This window comes from Planococcus citri, chromosome 1 (genome assembly GCF_950023065.1).
Source record: "Planococcus citri chromosome 1, ihPlaCitr1.1, whole genome shotgun sequence".
NCBI classification, from domain to species: domain Eukaryota; kingdom Metazoa; phylum Arthropoda; class Insecta; order Hemiptera; family Pseudococcidae; genus Planococcus; species Planococcus citri.
The window spans coordinates 84,195,989-84,216,295 of record NC_088677.1 but is presented as its reverse complement, the minus strand read 5'-3'; the positions used below and the strand labels follow the sequence as shown (position 1 = coordinate 84,216,295).

The window sequence follows — 20,307 nt, the reverse complement described above, 5'->3', positions numbered from 1 at the left end:
CGTCGGCGACGATATCGTGTCAGAGGGGCGCCACGCCATCGTAGTAGCTGAAAAAACGGTTAGGTTCGTCGATGCCGATGCGACGGTGCTATTGCTACCGTCGGTCGTCGCTTAACCTATAGAATACACCCTGCTCGACTCTCCGGATGCCGTGGTCCGCATACCCCCGCTGGCCGCGATGGTCATCCAGCGCTAGCAGCGTCCACCCTCGCGTAGTTCACCTTTGTTCTCCTCTTTGGTTTACGTACTCGGTACTACTGGTGCTGGTTGAGGTGACGGACTGAATGACGGCGACGGCGACGACGACGATGACTGGCTGACCAACCTACCGAGTACCGACTAGCTCGAATGTACGAGTACATTACGACGTCATATACGCCGTGTACGCGGATAGTTTCTGTTTCCGAATCAGCGCAGCGAGGATCGAGGAGAGGTGGTTGATAACGTGCTCAGCTGTGATAATGACACTGATAAGCATTCAATAGCTGTAGCGAGCGATCCATGGCATGTGCTGATAGTCGCTGGTAAAGCGAATGGCGAACTGTTTCGAAGAACTGTTCTAATATGGACTATGGTATAATGACTAACGTTAGAAATCCTCGAAATGCATTTGCCATCATGTAAATATGATAGGGGATGGGATTTCCTGTCAATACCCAGAGATATATTGTATGTACCTAGACCTTTGAGTTTAACTTCTCTATGAAATGTTCTTTTGGAACTTGATACCTAACCTATGGCCCAGTTTTGTTTGTAAAACTCACCTAATATCGTTCTTCGAGAAAGCTTTTTTGTCGAGCTTTCCATTTCCAATGAGTCATATTTGTTTAACTAATTAAGATAACGGTTCGTTACCTTATATACCTTACTTGTAGGTATAGGTATTCTGGCAACTGCGCTTGTCGAGTACTTATTTGTGTTGAGATAACGTGTATATGTAAATTTTGCTGGTATTGGTGTAGGAGAAAAAGAGCGTTGTTTAGTGCAGGTATCGTGAATTGTGATGTGATCTGATGTACAGCGAGGCTTGTGTGTAAAAATTATGCCAAACTTGTCAATAGGCACATATGTACTGTAGATAGGTAGAGCTGGTATTTTGGTTTTGAAATGGAGAACTCTTCGAGCCAGATACTTGCAAATTTCAGTTGTGTAAAGAATATTCAACCTTCCTCTCTCTTTCCTCCCTCACTTCCTGCTTTGGTTCCTTCCTTTGTAGTCCTTTCAGCCGACAATAAAGCTTACAAACAGGATGTCCATTGTGAAAATAGCCACAGTCACCATCAATCATTGTTATACAATTGGAGCTACTTGCTATCATTATGTCTGGAGGGAAAATTCTCTTCAGAAGAAGCCAACAAAGACAAACTTGAAATTCTGAATATTTTATAGTAGCCTTCCAGACTGAGTTTACCAAGCCAAGCGTGAAATATTCATTTAGCAAAGTGCAGAGTTTTGCATTTCGGCCCATGGTGTGCTCTTTGCTGAGTGAATTTTGTACGACATCTTGTTATGGTGATCGGTAAGACCCGGGAGGGGGGGAGAGATTACCCTTCTGGACCATATTCCAATAATTCACCGGTCACTCGTAGATTCGGAATTGCCGTAAAATAACTCTTAATTACTACAGTATTGATCATTCATACCTAAACCTGAGAACTACTAATGGTCTTCGGAGAATAACTTCTGATTACAAGTACATCAATTAAGTAGTACTCGTTATTTGATTACCGCAAAAAGACTCGTAAAGTCATAATTACACGAAAATTATTTGACATATTCTCTTTGCCACAAAATTACTGTTCAGTGTTATCAAAACATTGCTTGTAATTTCTGAAAGAAAACTTACTCTGATTATCTAAACTTACTCAAATTACCAAAAAAGTACCCTAAGTATCAAAAATTACCCATAATTGCCAGAAATTACCTGCAGTTCACACATATTGCTAAAAATGAAAAACTATCCAATTGCCAAAAAATATTTGTAATTACCAAAAATTAACGAAAGTTGCCCATAATTACCAGAAATTACCTGCAGTTGCGAAAAATTACCGAAAATTACACTCAATCACAGCAATTGCTAAAAATGAAAAACCATCAAATTGCCAGAAAATATTTGTAATTACCAAAAATTACCAAAAGTTACCCATAATTACCAAAAATTACCTGCAGTTGCGAAAAATTACCAAAAAATTACACTCAACCACAGTGATTGCCAAAAATGAAAAATTACCCATAATTACCATAAAATATTTGTAATTACCAAAAATAAAATTCACTCGTTATTACCAAAAGTTACCTGTAATACCAATACCAAAAATGACCAAAAGTTACCAATAATTACAAAACATTACCCATAATTATCAAAAATTACCAAAATTACTTTTAATTACCATAGTTGTCCAAAATGAAAAAATACTTGTAATTACCAAAAATTACCTGTTATTACCAAAATTTACCTGTAATACCAAAAATGACCAAAAGTTATGTATAATCACAAATCATTACCCATAATTATCAAAAATTATCAAAAGTTACCAAAAATTATCAAAAAAATGACTCTTCATCACAATAGTTGCCAAAAATTGAAAAAAAAGTAAAAAAACTCCAAATTACTAGAAAATACTAAACTTGTAATTATCAAAAATTACTCGTTATTACCAAAAGTTACCCATAATTACCAAACATTACCCATCATCATTATTGAACTTTGACTCAGTGAGCTGTTCGGCCATCTGGGAAAATGTGGAAGAATTACTCGCCGATGTATCGTCAAGTCTTTTCTTCAGTCTTCCTCTACTCCTCCTGCCAGTTGGAGTGTACTCTTTGACTTTTCGAGGGGACTGTTCATCAGGCATTCTGTCAACGTGTTTTTGCCATTTCTTTCTGTGAACGTTCACTTGGTTAATAATCATCGTTGCCACTGCCCTTTTTCTTGGTTTCCGTGATAACAACTATGTCGATGTTTCTCTGCATCCATAGTGTGGGCTCTTTTGCCTGCTGCCCAACAGGGCTCCCTGATGTTCCAGCCGGTTTCTTCTTACTTTTGTTTTCATGAGAAATTGTTTTTTTTCACTTCTATTGGTTTCTAGCCCAAGGAAGCATAGCTTGATGAGGGGGCTGCCCTTTACCCTGTCAAGGCAACTTTCCCAAAGTTTGGTTATAGCGCCGAATTCTCGCTTTTGTACAGGATTTGTGTCTAGCACTAGCAGTATATTACTTTAACTAGCAGTATTTATGACTCTTGAGTATCGGGGTTTGCAAGCTTCAGGGATATTTTCCAATTGTTTTCTCCTCTCCTCTACTTCCTGAGATGGCTTGATGTTGTAGCCCATTCAGGTTGCAGCTTTGACGCTGGGCACACGCCAAGGTGCTAGGTTTGGTCTTAGCCTCATCCTCTCAGCTTCCAGCCTGCCAAAAATGAGTTACCGGCCTCTGCGATGATGTGGACGCTCCGAACCTCTCTTAAGGTTTGTCTTCTCTACTCCTGGGACTGGCAGTTGTAGCGTAGATTGTACTTACCTCAAGCTGGTCAAAGAGGCCAACATTACCCATAATTGGCAAAAATTACCTGCAGTTAACAAAAACCAAAAGTACCAGAAATTGCCAGACATTACTCTTGATCACGGTAGTTGCCAAAAATAAAAAATTACTCTAAATTACCAAAAAATACTTGCAATTACCAAAAATTACCTGTCATTAGTCATTACCAAAAGTTGCCCGATACCCGTAATTACCAAACATTACCTATAATTACTAGAAATTACCTGCAGTTACCAAAAATGACCAAAAATTACTCTTGATTACCATAATTGCCAAAATTGCAAAATTACTCTAAATTACCAGAAAAGTACTTGTAATTACCAAACATTACCCGTAATTACCAATAACCACCCGTTATTACAAAAAATTGTCCGTAATTACTCAAAATCACTTGTATTTACCAAAAATTTACTGGTAATTACGGCAGAACTACAGTTATCAAAGAATCGCTTGTAATTACCAGAGGATTACTTGTAGGCAATTATTACCAAAAAATTACCCATAATCATCAGAAAATTACTTGTAATTACTACAGAATTACTCGTTATCACAATTTTTCATAAAATCGGGAAAACTACAGGGTGCTCAGAAATATCAAGCACCCCCAAGAAAGTTTTTCATTAAAAATATAGGTTGGCAACGTGAAATAGATGCATATGATTGGTGGAATGTTATCTCTCTAGTCCAACAACCAATCGTGTGCTATCATTATTATCATTCACTGTGACCAACCAAAGTATTTCAGTAGAAAACTTTTTTAGGGGTGCTCGATATTTCCGGGCACCCTGTACGTCTTGTGATTGCGAAACATCAAGTATAAAAATATTATCTACTATATGTACTTGCAATTGCCAATTAATTTCTCGTAAAAATTGGAAAATTACATGAATTACTGGAAAATACTACTTGTAATGACAACAGAAAGAATCACTCGTTATTGTAGTCGGATATTTTTTTGGTGGCTCGCTAATTCTCAAAAGTTGCAAAGCTCGTAATTTTTTGCACCCCCCCCCCTCATCTTTCAAAAAGAATCGATTTCCGCCTTAAGTATCTGTTTTAAAAGTCGTTTTTTGTTTCACAATTACCATTTTCTTTGCCAAACTTGCTTACCTCCTAAGGTTCTGCGTTCTGCGTGTTGTTTTTTTCTTGGCTAAATTAGTCCAAATCAAAAGGTGTCAAAAATGTCGAAAAGCGTCAACTTTTTGGCAAAATAATCAAGAATTGTCCATTTTCTGCACAATGGTCAAAAAGTGCCAATTTTCGGTTAAATTGTCAAAAATGGTCAATTTTTGCTAAAATGTTCAATTGTTCAAACAGTCATATTCTTACCAAAAGTGCACAAAAATACTGCTTTTGCCAAAAATTTTCAAAAAATTTCCTTTTTATTCAATTCAAATGGTCGTCATTTTTGCCAAAATTGCTGTGGTTTTCTGTTGCTAAACGTCCAAAATAAAAAGCATTGATTTTAGCCTTGATTGCGTAAAGAGTCCTCGTTTTGTTTCATGGTTTGCCAAAAAAAGCCCCGTTGAAAAAGAAATAATTGAAGCAACTACTAGAATAATCGAAAAGGTTACAGTTCAAACTGAAAATTCCACCTCTAAATTCAAAAAATGCTCAAATGCCTGAAATTCTTACTGATTGATTATTTTGCGGAATCTGCCTGTTAATCCAACTTACATTTTTAATGATTCAGTGTCTCATCTTTTTTTGGCATTTTTTGCATTTTTTGGCTTGTTTCTGAACTTTTTGGCCAAGTTGATAAATTAGGTACCACTATAAAAAAAATTATATCTGATCTCATTTTTACCAACATGTTCAGCTTCAAAAATTTTTTTCAAATTTTTCAATTCCCAAACTCTTTTTTCTGCTTTTTGTTGAGGTGTAAGTAACCAGCTGAAATGCTAATAAAAATTCGCATCAACGCTCCCCCCCCCCGGATTAGGAAAATACGCAACATCCCATGCAAACGCGATTCTTTCTCCTCTTCATCAATACTTCATCATCTTTAATACGTTCAAAAAATAAATGACGAATTTCCGAACGACCTGTCAAAAAAATCGATTTTAAGTGAAAAAAGAATTAGAAATTGTGACATTGGCTGTCGTCATTGTCGTTGAAAAAGAAACAGCGATTACACAGCGTATCCTTGGGTGTGGGTAATACAGTAGCACGTATGTAGACGAGAATGTCGTGTATGAGTATGACGTGTACACGGTGTGAGTGTACATGTACATATTACAATTGTACACACGATTAATTTACCCAACCCAGGTTTCTGTATGGCTTCTTTGGTTGCGGCTAATTGATCCTGAAAATATTTGAGAAATGTTTGTTCGTTTTTTTATTTTTTGTAATTCTGACTAACATACAAGTACAAGTTCATATTTGTAGGAAATTTAGGTGTGAAATTGATTTATAGATCCTTTTTCAACAAATTATAAAATGCTTGAAATTTTTTGAGCGAATTTACCAATTTTTTTATTCATTTGCAACACCAACCATTTTACGAACTCCTTTTCCAAACCCAAGAATTGGTTTGATTCTTTTTGTGATATTTTTCAGTTTGTCACAAAGTTTGTTCAAATATGAGGCTAAGAGCTAAATATTGACCACCCTCTTTTATTGATCCCAACGTTTCTTGAAACCATCGAGAAGGTGATCAAAATTTGCACCCTCCCTCCCCCCCCCCCTTGGCACTTTATCTCATGAAACATTATTTCATTAGTCTGTTTTATTACTTTAGCTTCTCGAATTCGTAAACCTGCATTTCTAATATTTTACCCCTTTGTTCTTTTTTTTTTTTTGCAGCCGATACTAGAGACCGGATCAGAGCACACAGCAACGCTGAAAATGACCGTACCGGGTCCTCAAAAAGGCAAATCAGGCGCGACGCTGTACTTTTGCTACAAAAGCTCGAACTCGTCGGATAAGAAATTCTTGCATTTAGGAGACAAGCCATTCGGTCGAATCGTGATTCGCGAACGTATCATTCCGTTATGGCTTCAAGTCATCATTATCGTGGTGTGTTTGAGTTTCTCGTGTTTATTTTCGGGTTTAAATTTAGGTCTATTGTCGTTGAATCGGACAGATTTGAAAATCATTTCGAATACGGGCACCGAAAACGAACGTAAATACGCCAAAGCCATTTACCCGGTTCGAATCCACGGCAATTATCTGCTCTGTAGTATTCTGTTGGGCAACGTGTTGGTCAACAGCATATTCACCATTTTATTAGATGATCTGTCTTCCGGAATGGTAGCCATTGTCGTTTCAACTCTGGCTATCGTGATTTGCGGCGAAATCTGCCCGCAAGCTGTATGCTCCAGACACGGATTGGCCATCGGTGCCAGGACCATTTACATCACGAAAACGGTCATGTTTTTGACCGCTCCGCTGTCTTGGCCGCTGAGCCGGCTGCTCGACTGGGTCCTAGGTGAAGAAATCGCCACTACTTATACCAGAGAACGTCTGAAGGAATTGGTCAAGGTGAGTTGAATCGTAATTTTTTTGAAATTTTTTTCTTTATCGCTAATTGAAAAGTTATGTCACGAGAGGTTCCTCTGTCCCTCCCCCCACTTTCGTGCTCTGTGGTTAGAATATGTTTATGGATCTGCGATCGTGTAGAGGTGCGTTTATGATTGTCCGTAACTCTTACGGCCTGTTACAGAAAAGTAAAAAATTTTTTACTTTTCTGTAATTTTCTTTGTTCTTTTCTGTAAAACAAAAAGTTACGGTTACGGACAACGTGAGCTACGCCATAAGAATTCTTGTACTTTACTTTTCTGTAACAGACCGTAACTTTTATTACGGTTAGTTACAGACAATCATGAACGCACCTTAGGTCTAGGTACCTGAAGTACATTGTGGTATCTGCCAAAATGCCACGTGATGTGACGTAGATGCGAGTACCTATACATGGGTATACTTTATTGAAATGAGTACATATTTGTACGTTCACTCGTATAATAGAAGGTGTAAATTAGTACCGCATTGTTCGACTAAGTATCTGGTTGCTATTGTTTTAACAATCATGCGATATACCTGTACTTGGTTTTATGAGTCGCGTCGGGTTACGCGTCGTTTAACATCGCAGACCGATTCGATGTGCGAGAAGTCCATGCTTTGTCGTATTCAAATTGTTGTGTCTAGAGTCTTTTTTACGAGTACTTACTGGTTGATTAAGATTGGCTGAGATTAGAGATTTCGGTGCCGAAGGGAAGGGTGATAGTTTTCTTTATGGAATTGGAAGTCAAATGTATCAGATTTTTATCTTTCTGCACGTCCTAGTTCCTGTCTGGGTGAGCTGAGATTTTTTCTCGAATAATTACGGAGAGCGAGGGCCATATAAGAAAGTTGTCTGCTTACTTTTGGAAAAATGTATATCCACCCCTCCCCTCTCCCCCTCCCATAATCGTGAAAACTATCATTATTTAGTCAATTGTCACTATCTTAGTACTAAACTTCAAAAGGGTCCAACATCTCCGCTATGATTATTATGTAGATGTACTAAGCTCAAAACTGCAGATTTCACCGTTCAAAAGTACGTTGAAATCTGATTCAAAAAATATTCATTCAAATTTTGAAAAGCTGAAACGCTACTGGTAATTTACCAATAACCAAAATTACGATTTGATTTACAAAAAAAAAAAAAATACCAAAGTTACCAGAAATTTACCAAAAAATAAAAATTTGTAGTAATGATTTACCAGCACTTACTAGTAATCTATAAGAATTACTGGCATTCACTAAAATCTTCCAAAATCCACAATTACCAAAGATATTGTTGATGATTCAACAAAAGTTTCTGGTTCTTAATTTCCAGAAAATTACGTTTAGGTAATTTAGCAAAAATCAACTGGTAATTTACCAAAAATTACCAAATTACATGTAATTTACCAGAAATGACCTGATTTTTTGCAATTTACCAAAAATTACCAAATCAAGTGTATTTTTCCAAAAATTTTCAAAAAAATTACCAAATTATGTGTAATTACCAAAAATTACCAAATTGAGTGTGATTTGCTTAAAATTACCCAAACATTTGTAATTTACCAAAAAATGACCAAATTAAGTGCAATTTATTACAAATTACCAGAAAACTTGTAATTTACCAAAAATTACCAAATCAAGTGTAATTTGTCAAAAATGGTCAAAAAAATTACCAAATAACGTGTAATTACCATAAATTACCAAATTGAGTGTCATTTGCTTAAAACTACCCAAACATTTGTAATTTACCAAAAAATGACCAAATTACTTTCAATTTACCAAAAATTACCAAATTATTTGTAATTTACGAAAAATTGCCAAAAAAAAATTACTAATTTACGTGCAATTTAGTCATTTACCAAATATTACCAAATTACATATAATGCACCAAAAATTACCAAATTGAGTGCAATTCACCACAAACTACCAAATTACTTGTAGTTTACCAAAAATTTCCAAATTACGGGTAATTTACCAAAAATTACGGGTAATTTACCAAAAATTACCAAATTACATGTAATTACCAAAATTTACCAAATTGAGTGTAATTTAGCTAAAGTCACAACATTATTTGTAATTTACCAAAATTTGCCAAATCTAGTGTAAAATTTCCAAATTACAGGTAATTTACCAAAGATTACCAAATCGAGTGTAATTTTTCAAGTGTGTCCAAAAAATTATTAAATTACATGTAATTACCAAAATTTACCAAATTGAGTGTAATTTAGCTAAAGCTACAACATTGCTTGTAATTTACCAAAATTTACCAAATTTAGTGTAACTTGCCTAAAATTTTCAAAACATTTGTAATTTACCAAAAATGACCAAGTTACTTGCAATTTACCAAAAATTACCAAATCACTTGTAATATACATAAAATCTTAAAATTACGAGTAATTCACCAAAAATTACTGAATTACTGGTAATTTACCAAAAATTATCAAATTGAGTGTACTTAATTCTCCAAAAATTTCCAAAAAATTGCCAAAAATTACCAAATTATTTGTAGTTTACCAACAATTTTTAAATTATGGGTAGTTTACTAAAAATTACCGAATTGAGTGTAATATAGCAAAAGTTACAAAATTACTTGTAATTTACCATAATTTACCAAATTATGTACTTACAGTTTACCAAAAGTTGCTGAAAAAAAAAATACCAATTTACGTGCAATTTAGATAATCTATCAAATACCTATCACCAAATCACCAAATTACGGGTAATTTACCAAAAATAACCAAATAGAGTGCACTTTTTCAAAAATTTCCTAAACATTATCAAATTTTGTACCTACCTATTATTACCAAAAATTACCAAATAGAGTGTAATTGACCAAAAATTACCAAATTACTTGTAATTTAATTTCCAAATTTGTGCAATTGCCAAAATTCTTGTAATTCACTAAAAATGTTCATAAAATTACCAAATTACTAGTAATTTTTCCAAAAATTACTGGTAATTTACCAAAAATTACTGGTAATTTGCCGAAAATTTCTGGTTATTTACCAAAAATTACTGGTTATTTACCAAAAATTACTGGTTATTTACCAAAAATTACTGGTTATTTACCGAAAATTACTGGTAATTTACCAAAAATTACTGGTAATTTACCAAAAATTACTGGTAATTTACCAAAAACTGCCAGTGATTTACCAAGAAAATCTCGTAATTTACCAGGAATCACCGAAGTTGCCAGTAAATACCAGAAGTTGATTATCAAAGACGGTTAGTAATTCACAAAAAATTATTGGCGATTTACCGAAAATAGCCGCTGTATTTTAGCAGAAATTTTCAACAATTTAAAATAAAATTTAATAGGTATTATTTGTTGCATTTTTTAAAAATTTAAAAAAAATTCTGTCAAGCTCTTCTACGTAATTATTTTATAGGTTCGTTTTTTTGGGGGTGTTTATAATTTAAAATTATTCATTTTGAGTAACGTTTCATGATTCTTTCCGTTTTTAAAAAGTTTCCAAATTACCTCCTTTTTTAAAAAGTCTTTCTCAGCTCTCCCCTCTCACAACGTTTTATTGATCCTCTTGTTGAAAAAATTGTCAAATATGAGCCAAAATCTGAAGTCTTAAAATATTTTGAAAATTTTTCATTCCTGTCAGAATCTTTTGAAATAAACCATTTTTCAAAAAGAACCCTCCCTTGTCCCCAAGCAATATGATCTCCTTGTATAAAGCACTCTTTTATAAGTAAAAATCTCATCAGAAGGAAAAATTTGTCAAATGAAATGTGTTGGTGGGGGGGGGGGAGGTGAAGCGTCTGCATGCAAGAAGACCAACTTTGTTTGGAGTTGGAGACCAATGAAGATTTTCTAGTGTTGAAAGAGAAGGCTATTTGAGAACATCTTAACTCACAAAATGGGAATATTTTAGTTTTTTTGTCCTGGTCATGATAAGTTGAGCTTTTGGTGTGAAATTCATATTTTGAGCTTTTCAAATTACATATTGCTAATTTGCTATTATGAAAAAAATCGAGTATTCCGCTTTTTGAGATTTAGTATATTTAGTGAAACAAAAGAATTGCTATTTTTTATTATTTTCGTTTGCACTTTGTCATTTCATTTTTCAACGATTTGAAAAATGATCATCGCTGGTGTAATTTTTGACATTTTAAAACTTGAAGAGGGGAGGAGGGGTGATGAACTGAAGAAAATAATGCAACACTGAAATTTTGTAAGACGCAGTTATATCGTTCAATTTCTCAAATCTCTTCTTTAAAATTCGCCAAGCTGTATTTTTCCTGTGATTTATGACTGCAGGCTGATAGCGAAAAACCGTTTTGTTTTTTTCTCTCGAGAGACGATTAGATAAACTTATCGAATACATAATTTTTTTTCCTTATGTGGGAGTTCATAGGAAGTGATATTGATGCTGGGTATATCCATTCGATAAAAACGATGTCGAAGAGTATAAAGTAATACTAAAACGATGGCAGTGTTTCTTCGTTAAACTAAAACCTACCCGGCTACCTTTGCATTTTTCTATCGATATAAATTGCCCATAGACGTTCTGAGCCGTTGTTTAATCAAGACTCGTCCTTGTACTGTTGAAAATTTTCTCCAAGGTTAATTCTCTCGATAACGAAAACGTTTGCCCTTAAAGAAAGAAAATTGGAAAAAAAGAAAAAGAGATACAACGACGATGACGCAGTCTACCTTTATAATTTTGAGATGTGAGAGTAAAAAAGCTTATATGAAAAACGGAACGAAGACTCTCGTAATGTAAAATGAAATATCGCTATAAAGTAAATTTTTATAAAATTCATCGTGTCGTAATTTGAGCTATAAATCTGCATGTTTGTTCCGCACTCGAAAGTTTGAAATTTTTATATGTAGGTATATTGCCAGATGGGCTCGTAAAATGTAGAGTTCTTTTTTTTCACCTCTTGGGCACTCGATACGATTGTGAAATTGTTTCAGAACTAGATTACGAGTTGAAAAAAAGAGGTACAGCTTGCACAACAGTGTTGTAGAGTCGGTGGAGAGCATTACTCGTGTTTAGAGAGAGACGACGATGATGATGATGAGGAAAAAATATTGCGATGTAATTGTCTTCTAAAACGATCGGCGTTGGAATTTTTTCAAAATGTCATTAATGTGTCTGGTGTGCATACGAAATGTCAAAATGCAACAGTGAAACGCGAGTGGGAGTATGAGTTTGGCTACAAGTTGGGTACTGCTATCGAGCTGCGAAAAGATCAGGGTCAAGAAAAAATACGAGTACACTCTGCACATACACGCGATTAGATGTTGAATATAATTTTTAAATGTCCACTTTATGACCTTATAGACTATAACTTTGTAGCGAGTTATTCACGTTGTCTGGTCGGTCTCGTTATTTCGAGTATTTATTCTCTGTTGTAGTTGGTGTACTTTTTTATTTATCTATCGCGAAGATATGAACAAATCGAATCACCGGATACGAACTGCGGAAATCTGAGAAGTGCACATAATATCTTCGAATGATTCATTTATTCTGCATCGAGCTTGAAATTACTTTCTTGTTTATTAAACTTCGGGTACTTGATTGCTGAAGAGAGAGGTTAGAGTTGTGAAATCTCAACTTCTTCTTTCTGTATGAAAAATTCACACTGTTGCGATTATTTTGGCGAAGTTTGCTAGAATGAGAAATTTGGACGTTTGAGTTGACAGTGAGCTAGGGTTTTTTTCCCCGATGTAATTTCAGTTTAAATATTGATAAAATGATAATCCGTGGACGAGATTTTCGAAATGAATTATTTTCGTTGTATAAATATTAATTTCTCAAAAATGTTGCTTCAAATTGAAATTTTTCAGGTTCCCTAGCTCCTCCCTTCCCCCCCCCACCCATTTAAGTAGGTTACAAATACGGACTGTTGAATTCAAAAATTGAAAAAATGACTTGATTTTTCTTCAAAAAAAAAAGACTCCTTGGGTAGCCTCAACAAAATTTATAGCTGTCCAATCTCAATATCAAAACCATGGATCTCACCGGGGTCCTAAAGTCACAACATTTTCATTTTTGATCAATTCCGTTAATAAAAAATGAAAAAATGTGTCTAAAATGGTAAAATAGTGATTCCTAAAATGAGGTCCACAAATTCGAAAAGTTCTCCAAAAGTAGTCGAACAATGCGATCGGACAGCTACAACTTTGAGATTTATCTTTTCTAGTGGAAAGTCGAGATTCAGACGATTTCAAACGTTTAAGTAGACCAATCGCGTTTTTTCACCATTTTTGGAAATTTTTTTGAAAATTTTGGGCCCTAAAAATACCATTTTGGATGCGTAGACTCGAAATCGCGTGCCCAAACTTCAGGAAACTCGACTTGTTACCAGAAATGATGTTTCTCAAAAGTGTAGCTGTCTAATCGCATTTTTTTATCATTTTAGGAAATTTTTTTGAAAGTTTTGGGCCCTAAAAATGCCATTTTGGATGCGTAGACTCGAAATCGGGTTCAAACTTCAGGAAACTCGACTTGCTACCGGAAATAATGTTTCTCAAAGTTGTAGCTGCCCAATCGCATTTTTTGACCATTTTTGGAAAACTTTTTGAGAATTTTGGGCCCTAAAAATACCATTTTAGATGCGTGGACTCAAAATCGCATTCATACCTCAGAAAAGTCGACTGCCTACAAGAAAAGACAATTCCGAAGGTTGTAGCAGCAAAATCGAATTTTTTGATCATTTTTGGAAAAATTTTTGAAAATTTTGGGCCCTAAAAATACCATTTTGGATGCGTATACTCGAAATCATGCCCAAACTCCAAAATACTGCACTTGTGACTGAAAAATACGATTCCCAAAGTTGTAGCTGCCCAATCGAATTTTTCGACCATTTTTGGAAAATTTTTTAAAAATTTTAGGCCCTAAAAATACCATTTTAGATGCGTGGACTCAAAATCGCGTTCAAACCTCAGAAAACTCGGAAAAGACAATTCCGAAAGTTGTAGCAGCCCAATCGCATTTTTTGACCATTTTAGGAAAATTTTTTGAAAATTTTGGGACCTAAAAATACCATTTTGGATGCCCAGATTTGAAATCGCGCCCAAATCCCAATAAACAGCTGCCTAATTGCATTTTTCGATTATTTTTGAACAATTTTTCGAATATTTGGGGCTTGAAAAATACCTCACACTCCCTGTCAAAATGTCGACCCTTTTTGGGGGCATTTGAGAGCTTTGCGTGGTTGGGTTCAAAAAATAAGGTCATATTCTTACTCAGTGATGACGTCGAAAACATACCATTCGTCACGATTTTTCAAAATTTTGGCCCCCTTTTTGGTGAACAGAGGGTAATTGAGGGACTGCACCCAAAAAATAAGATCATATTCGTTCTCAGCGATCTCGAAAACATTCCATTCGATATATCATTCGACTTTTCAGGATTTTTCAAATTTTTGACCCTTTTTTGGGGCACAGAGGGGCTTTGAAGGGTTGGACCCAGAAAATAAGTTCATATTCGTATTCAGCGATTTCGAAAACATACTATTCGATATATCGCACGTCCAGATTCGTTTTTCGAATTTATGATTCAGTTGTACGTGTTACTTGAAAAATCAAGCACCCTTCACCAACCCCCCCCCCCGGGGAGAGGGTTGAAGACCAATCAATGGTGGTTTGATGAGTAGTTGGATGTGCAGACTTTGTAAACAAAAAAATAGAGTGGAAACGAATGATATTAAGTTGTAACTACCTATATGATCAATTTATTGGACTGACCTTTCTTGAAACACCTAAACTACTCTTTCCACCCCTTTTTTTAGACACCCCCTTTGAGGGATGGATATCGAGCGTAGTATCAAATTGTTGAGAATTTGAAGGGGAACATTTTTTGTCATGGTACTTTTTAACGTAAACCTAATATTTGTGGAGTAAACCCCAAAAACGTGAATCGCAACCGGTTTAAGCCCCCTAAAAAAATTAGTTCCAAGAGAGGAGGGTCGGTTTTTTTTTGGTAGTTCAAGGGGTCCATCTGAACACATTCCAGAAGAAAAAATTTTTCATGTGCCAATTTTTTCCTTTTTAAAACTGCTATTTGTCTGCTGTTACTTACTTTCAATTTATTTCAATAGCAATATGCTATTGCTATCACTAGCGTGTTAGTTTCCATCAAAATCATTTTTTTAAACTTATTTTTATTCTTTTTTTTTTTTTTTTTTTTTTGAAGAAAAAGATTAAAACTTGGAGGATTTATTATTATTTATTTATTTTATGAGCTATAAAATAATACTAAAACTTAGGCTAGAGTCTCACTGATTCGCAGTTGTACAAAGGAGAACTAAAACTAATATAAACTACATACTTTATGAAACTTAAGATTAGGGTGCATATTCTGAATACTTGAAAATAGTGTTGTGTTACAATCAATATATGTAGTGAGGTGAGCAACTGAGCTACCTGGGTTTTAATTTTTTTTTTTTATCTACTAATTTTATGGATTGTAAAAATTTAATGACATCATCTTTCTGTACGAGTAGGGTCATCAGAAAGGAGGACCTCTACTTGGTTGGATTCGGGATTAAGGAGTATGGAGCGTTCATTTTGGTAGGAAGGAGAATCTATTAGTAAATGGGGAATGTTTAGGGGAATGTTGCATTCCGAGCATAATGGGGGAGGCTGTTTAAGGAATCTGAATTGGTGAGTGAGAAGGGGAAATTTCTAAATCCCTAAATTTCCGTGGGAATGTACGAAGAAAAAATGTTGTAAATGATGAAAAAATATTATAGTAAAAAAAAGGCTTTAATTTCTGCAAAATAAATGCATAAAATTGAAATTGTATGAATTCAAAGGGCTTCAAGTGCCAATAAGTAGTTTTCGAGTTATTCACGTTTAAAGTTTTATTTTAAAGATGGACTTGGAAGAGGGAACATCATGAGAGCACAATTTGAACTACTTAAAAGTAGATATGTATCTGGCAAATGGGTAAGTTCACTGGGTGCTGGCCTATACCAAGTAGCCAATAACTCATTTTCGACCAAGGTGGCATGGCACTTGGAGCCCTTTGAATTCTACGGTTTCGATTGTTTAAAATAACAGAAAATTTCAAAAATTTGAAAATACATAATTGGAAATTTATTATCTAGTATTATTATAAGTAACAATTTTAAAATAACGAATTAATCCAATACAAACTGATCAGGTAAGATGATCTGATCTGAAACGAAATTTTTCTTCATCAACATACCGAAACTCGGAATTGTATTCAAAACGATTACTTAGCCACTTTAGATGAGGACGGATCGTCTAGTAGTGCATAGTTTTTCCAGACTATCTATGAATGCAAATCTTTCCTCCAAAGTTATCCTACTGAATGTCTCGATGACTTTGATGAACGTGTCGCGTCCCATTACCCGATAGAACCTTCTAACCTTAGATAAATCCTCTTGTTCGCGTCGTTTTAGGATGCATTGATCGGTTGTGTCACCTCCGAGTAACTCATGCAAATGCCTAATTCTACGTAAATCCTCTTGGTCTTGTTGTGATACAGGTGGGAGTTCATGACATGAACACAAGCAGTGAAATTTCCGGGCATCATGGTTCAGTTTCGCAAACAGCCGGCTGATGCACATTTTGGCGTCGGTTCGTAGACTGGTTGAAATAATATGTATAGTCTGTAATATCACTACAACTTCACTACTTTTTTTTCCTTCTAATTTTTGATCAACTCGACTTCACTGTATTTTACAACACAACTACTGATCCCTAATTTCACCCTACGTGGAACACGATGCCCATTGATATTAGTACTAATGCATCTGTTCATCAGCTTGGCAACGAGTATCGCTTGGCAACGCAACAATCGCAACATGTTACTGGGAATGTGGAAAGTTGTAGAGGATAGAAAAATCACCAAGTGGAAGTACAAATGATCAAAAGCTAACTTATTTCAGATACTTTTACAGGGGTTCCTCAAATTCTCAAAAAGTCTGTCATACTTCATATCTGCTTGGAAGTACTATAATGATCAGTATCATGTATCGAAACTTCTCTCCGATTTTTTTCACCCAAACTAAGATCTAACAAGGGAACCTCTTGAAGTGTCCGCCTCCGATTTGAACGGGACTGCGATTTTTGGAAAGAGCATGTTCTAAAACCCCCAAATCCAAATTTTCAGCTGCCCAAGTTCATTTTTCGATTTTTGGCGAATTTTTGAAAATCCAAAATTGACTATTTTGGTGATTTATGCTTTTTTTTAAAAAGTACGTACTTGATCAGTAAAAATGTTCAAAATAAGTCCTAAAACTGATATTAACCCCCCCCTAATCCAAATTTCGCCATTTCCAGCCATTCTGGAGGCTCCAGTGCGATTTTTCAATTTCTCCAGAATCTTCAATTTGCTCCAAATGGCGAGAATATGAAGTTGGGCAGCTAGAAATCAGGTTGTGTGTTATACTCGACCTGTTTAACGAATTTATCCACATTTGAGCGGATTCTGGAGCGGACACCTGAAGAGTTGTTTTTTGACCAGCTTTTTTCATAATAAGAAATCCAAAAAAATCAAAATTTTACCGTTTGCGAGGAAATTTTTAAAATTTGCGCGAATCGCTGTATTTTGAACACAAGAAATCCCCTGAGGCCGAGTTCCGTCATTTACAGCCATTCTGGAGGCTCCAGCGCGATTGTTCAATTTCTCCAGAATTTTCAATTTGCTCCTGAAGGCGTGAAAATGAAGTTGGGCAGCTAAAAATCGAGTTGTGTGTTATACTCGACATGTTTAACGAATTTATCCACATTTGAGCCGATTCTGGAGCGGACTTCTCAACACTTGTTTTTTGACCAGTTTTTTTTCCAAATTGAAAATATTCAAAAATCAAAAATTTCCAGTTTGCGAGAAAATTTTTGAAATTTGCGCGAATCGCAGTATTTCGTCATGAACTAACCCTACGAGGGCGAATTTCGCCATTTCCAGCTATTCTGGAGGTTCCAGCGCGATTTTTCAATTTCTCCAGAATTTTCAATTTGCTCCTGAAGGCGTGAAAATGAAGTTGGGCAGCTAAAAATCGAGTTGTGTGTTGCACTCGAACTGTTCAACGAATTTATTCACATTTAAGCCGATTCTGGGGGGGACACCTCAAGAGTGGGTTTTTGACCAGCTTTTTTCATAGGTAATAAAAATATCCAAAAATTGAAGGGAGGCCCAAGAAAGGCTGGAAATGGCGAAATTCGTTCTCGTGTGGTTAATTAACGACGAAATACAGCGATTCGCGCAAATTTCGAAAATTTTCTCACAAATGAGGAATTTTTGGTTTTTGGATAGGTATATTTTCATTCTGAAAAAAAGCTGGTCAAAAAACCACTCTTGAGGTATCCCCTCCAGAATCGCCTCAAATGTGGATAAACTCGTTAAACAGATCGAGTATAACACACAACAAGATTTTTAGCTGCCCAACTTCATATTCACGCCTTCTGGAGCAAATTAAAAATTCTGGAGAAATTGAAAAATCGCGCTGGAGCCTCCAGAATAGCTGGAAATTGCAAAATTTGCCCTCGTAGGGTTAGTTCATGACAAAATACTGCAATTCGCGCAAATTTCAAAAATTTCCTCGCAAACGGTAAAATTTAGATTTACTTGGATTCTTATTAAGTATGAAAAAAGCTGGACAAAAAACCACTCTCGAGGTGTCCGCTCCAGAACCGGCTCAAATTGGATAAATTTGTTAAACAGATCGAGTATAACACACTACTCGATTTTTAGCTGCCCAACTTCATATTCACGCCTTCTGGAGCAAATTGAAAAATCTGGAAAAATTGAAAAATCGTGCTGGAGCCTCCAGAATAGCTGGAAATGGCAAAATTCGCCTTCGTGGGCTTAGTTCATGACAAAATACTGCGATTCGCGCAAATTTCTAAAAAATTTTCTTTGATTTTTGAATATTTTTATTTTGAAAAAAAGCTGGTCAAAAAACCACTCTCGAGGTGTCTCTCCAGAATCGGCTCAAATGTGAATAAATTCGTTAAACAGGTTGAGTATAACACACAACTCGATTTTTAGCTGCCCAACTTCATATTCACGCCTTCTGGAGCAAATTAAAAATTCTGGAGAAATTGAAAAATCGCGCTGGAGCCTCCATAATATCTGGAAATGGCGAAATTTGCCCTCGTAGGGTTAGTTCATGACGAAATACTGCGATTCGCAAAAAATTTCAAAAATTTCTTCGCAAACTGTAAAATTTTGATTTTTTGGATTTCTTATCAAGTAGATATGAAAAACCGGGTCAAAAAACCACTCTCGAGGTGTCCCCTCCAGAATCGCCTCAAATGTGAATAAATTCGTTAAACAGGTCGAGTTTAACACACAACTCGATTTTTAGCTGCCCAACTTCATATTCACGCCTTCTGGAGCAAATTAAAAATTCTGGAGAAATTGAAAAATCACACTGGAGCCTCCAGAAAAGCTGGAAATGGCGAACTTTTCCCTCGTAGGGTTAATTCATGACGAAATACTGCGATTCGCGCAAATTTCGAAAATTTCCTCGCAAACGGTAAAATTTAGATTTTTTTGGATTTCTTATTACGATATGAAAAAAAGGTGGTCAAAAAACCACTCTTGAGGTGTCCCCTCCAGAATCGGCTCAAATGTGAATAAATTCGTAGAACAGTTCGAGTGTAACACACAACTCGATTTTTAGCTGCCCAACTTCATATTCACACCTTCTGGAGCAAATGAAGGGTTCCTTTCCAAGTCGGCCTAAGTCCATTTTTTTCGTTTCGAGAAAAACACAAATAAGTGTTTTTCTCGCCCTTCCGCTTCAATAATAAATGATGTGATTATATGGTTGTGAAGCTTGATCTTTCTGCTTTAAAGTACCGTATTGGTATTTTTTTAATTTTGCGTATTTTCAGCTCCAGAGCGCGTCAAACAGTCAGAAAAAGTGGACTTAGGCCCATTTGGAATTATCTGATGTTAAAAATTTCGAAAAAGAGCTGAAAAACGCGTTTTTTCAAAAAAAAATTCACGAATCATTAATTTAATACATTTCTGAAACAATTTCATTCGAAGCACCTTCAAATTTCGTCTCTCGAAAATCGTTGAAAAACTTGAAAAAAAACCGGCACAACCGCACTTGTATACAAATTCTTAAAAAATGTATGATTTAGGCCACTTTGGAATAATCAGCTGTTTTTTCGAGCCGGCAAAACAGCGCTCCTGAGCGAAAAAAGTAACGCCAGGTGTTGGGACAAGGTGATAAAGGTGTTAACCGACCTGTACCAGCAGATGGCGCTGCTAACTCAAAAATGATAAAAATGGACTTAGGCCGACTTGGAAAGGAACCCTTCAAATTCAAAAT

General features: G+C 35.5%; 1 protein-coding gene across 2 annotated transcripts in view; it reads left to right on the top strand.

Annotated features, from left to right (window-relative positions):
• uex (metal transporter uex) overlaps positions 1-20,307 on the top strand; it is a 105,318-nt gene that overhangs the window by 20,412 nt on the left and 64,599 nt on the right. For both annotated transcript variants that reach the window (XM_065354690.1, XM_065354698.1), the window contains exon 3: positions 6,349-7,026. In XM_065354690.1, the coding sequence (XP_065210762.1) occupies positions 6,349-7,026 (678 nt within the window). The remainder of the gene's footprint in view (positions 1-6,348; positions 7,027-20,307) is intronic.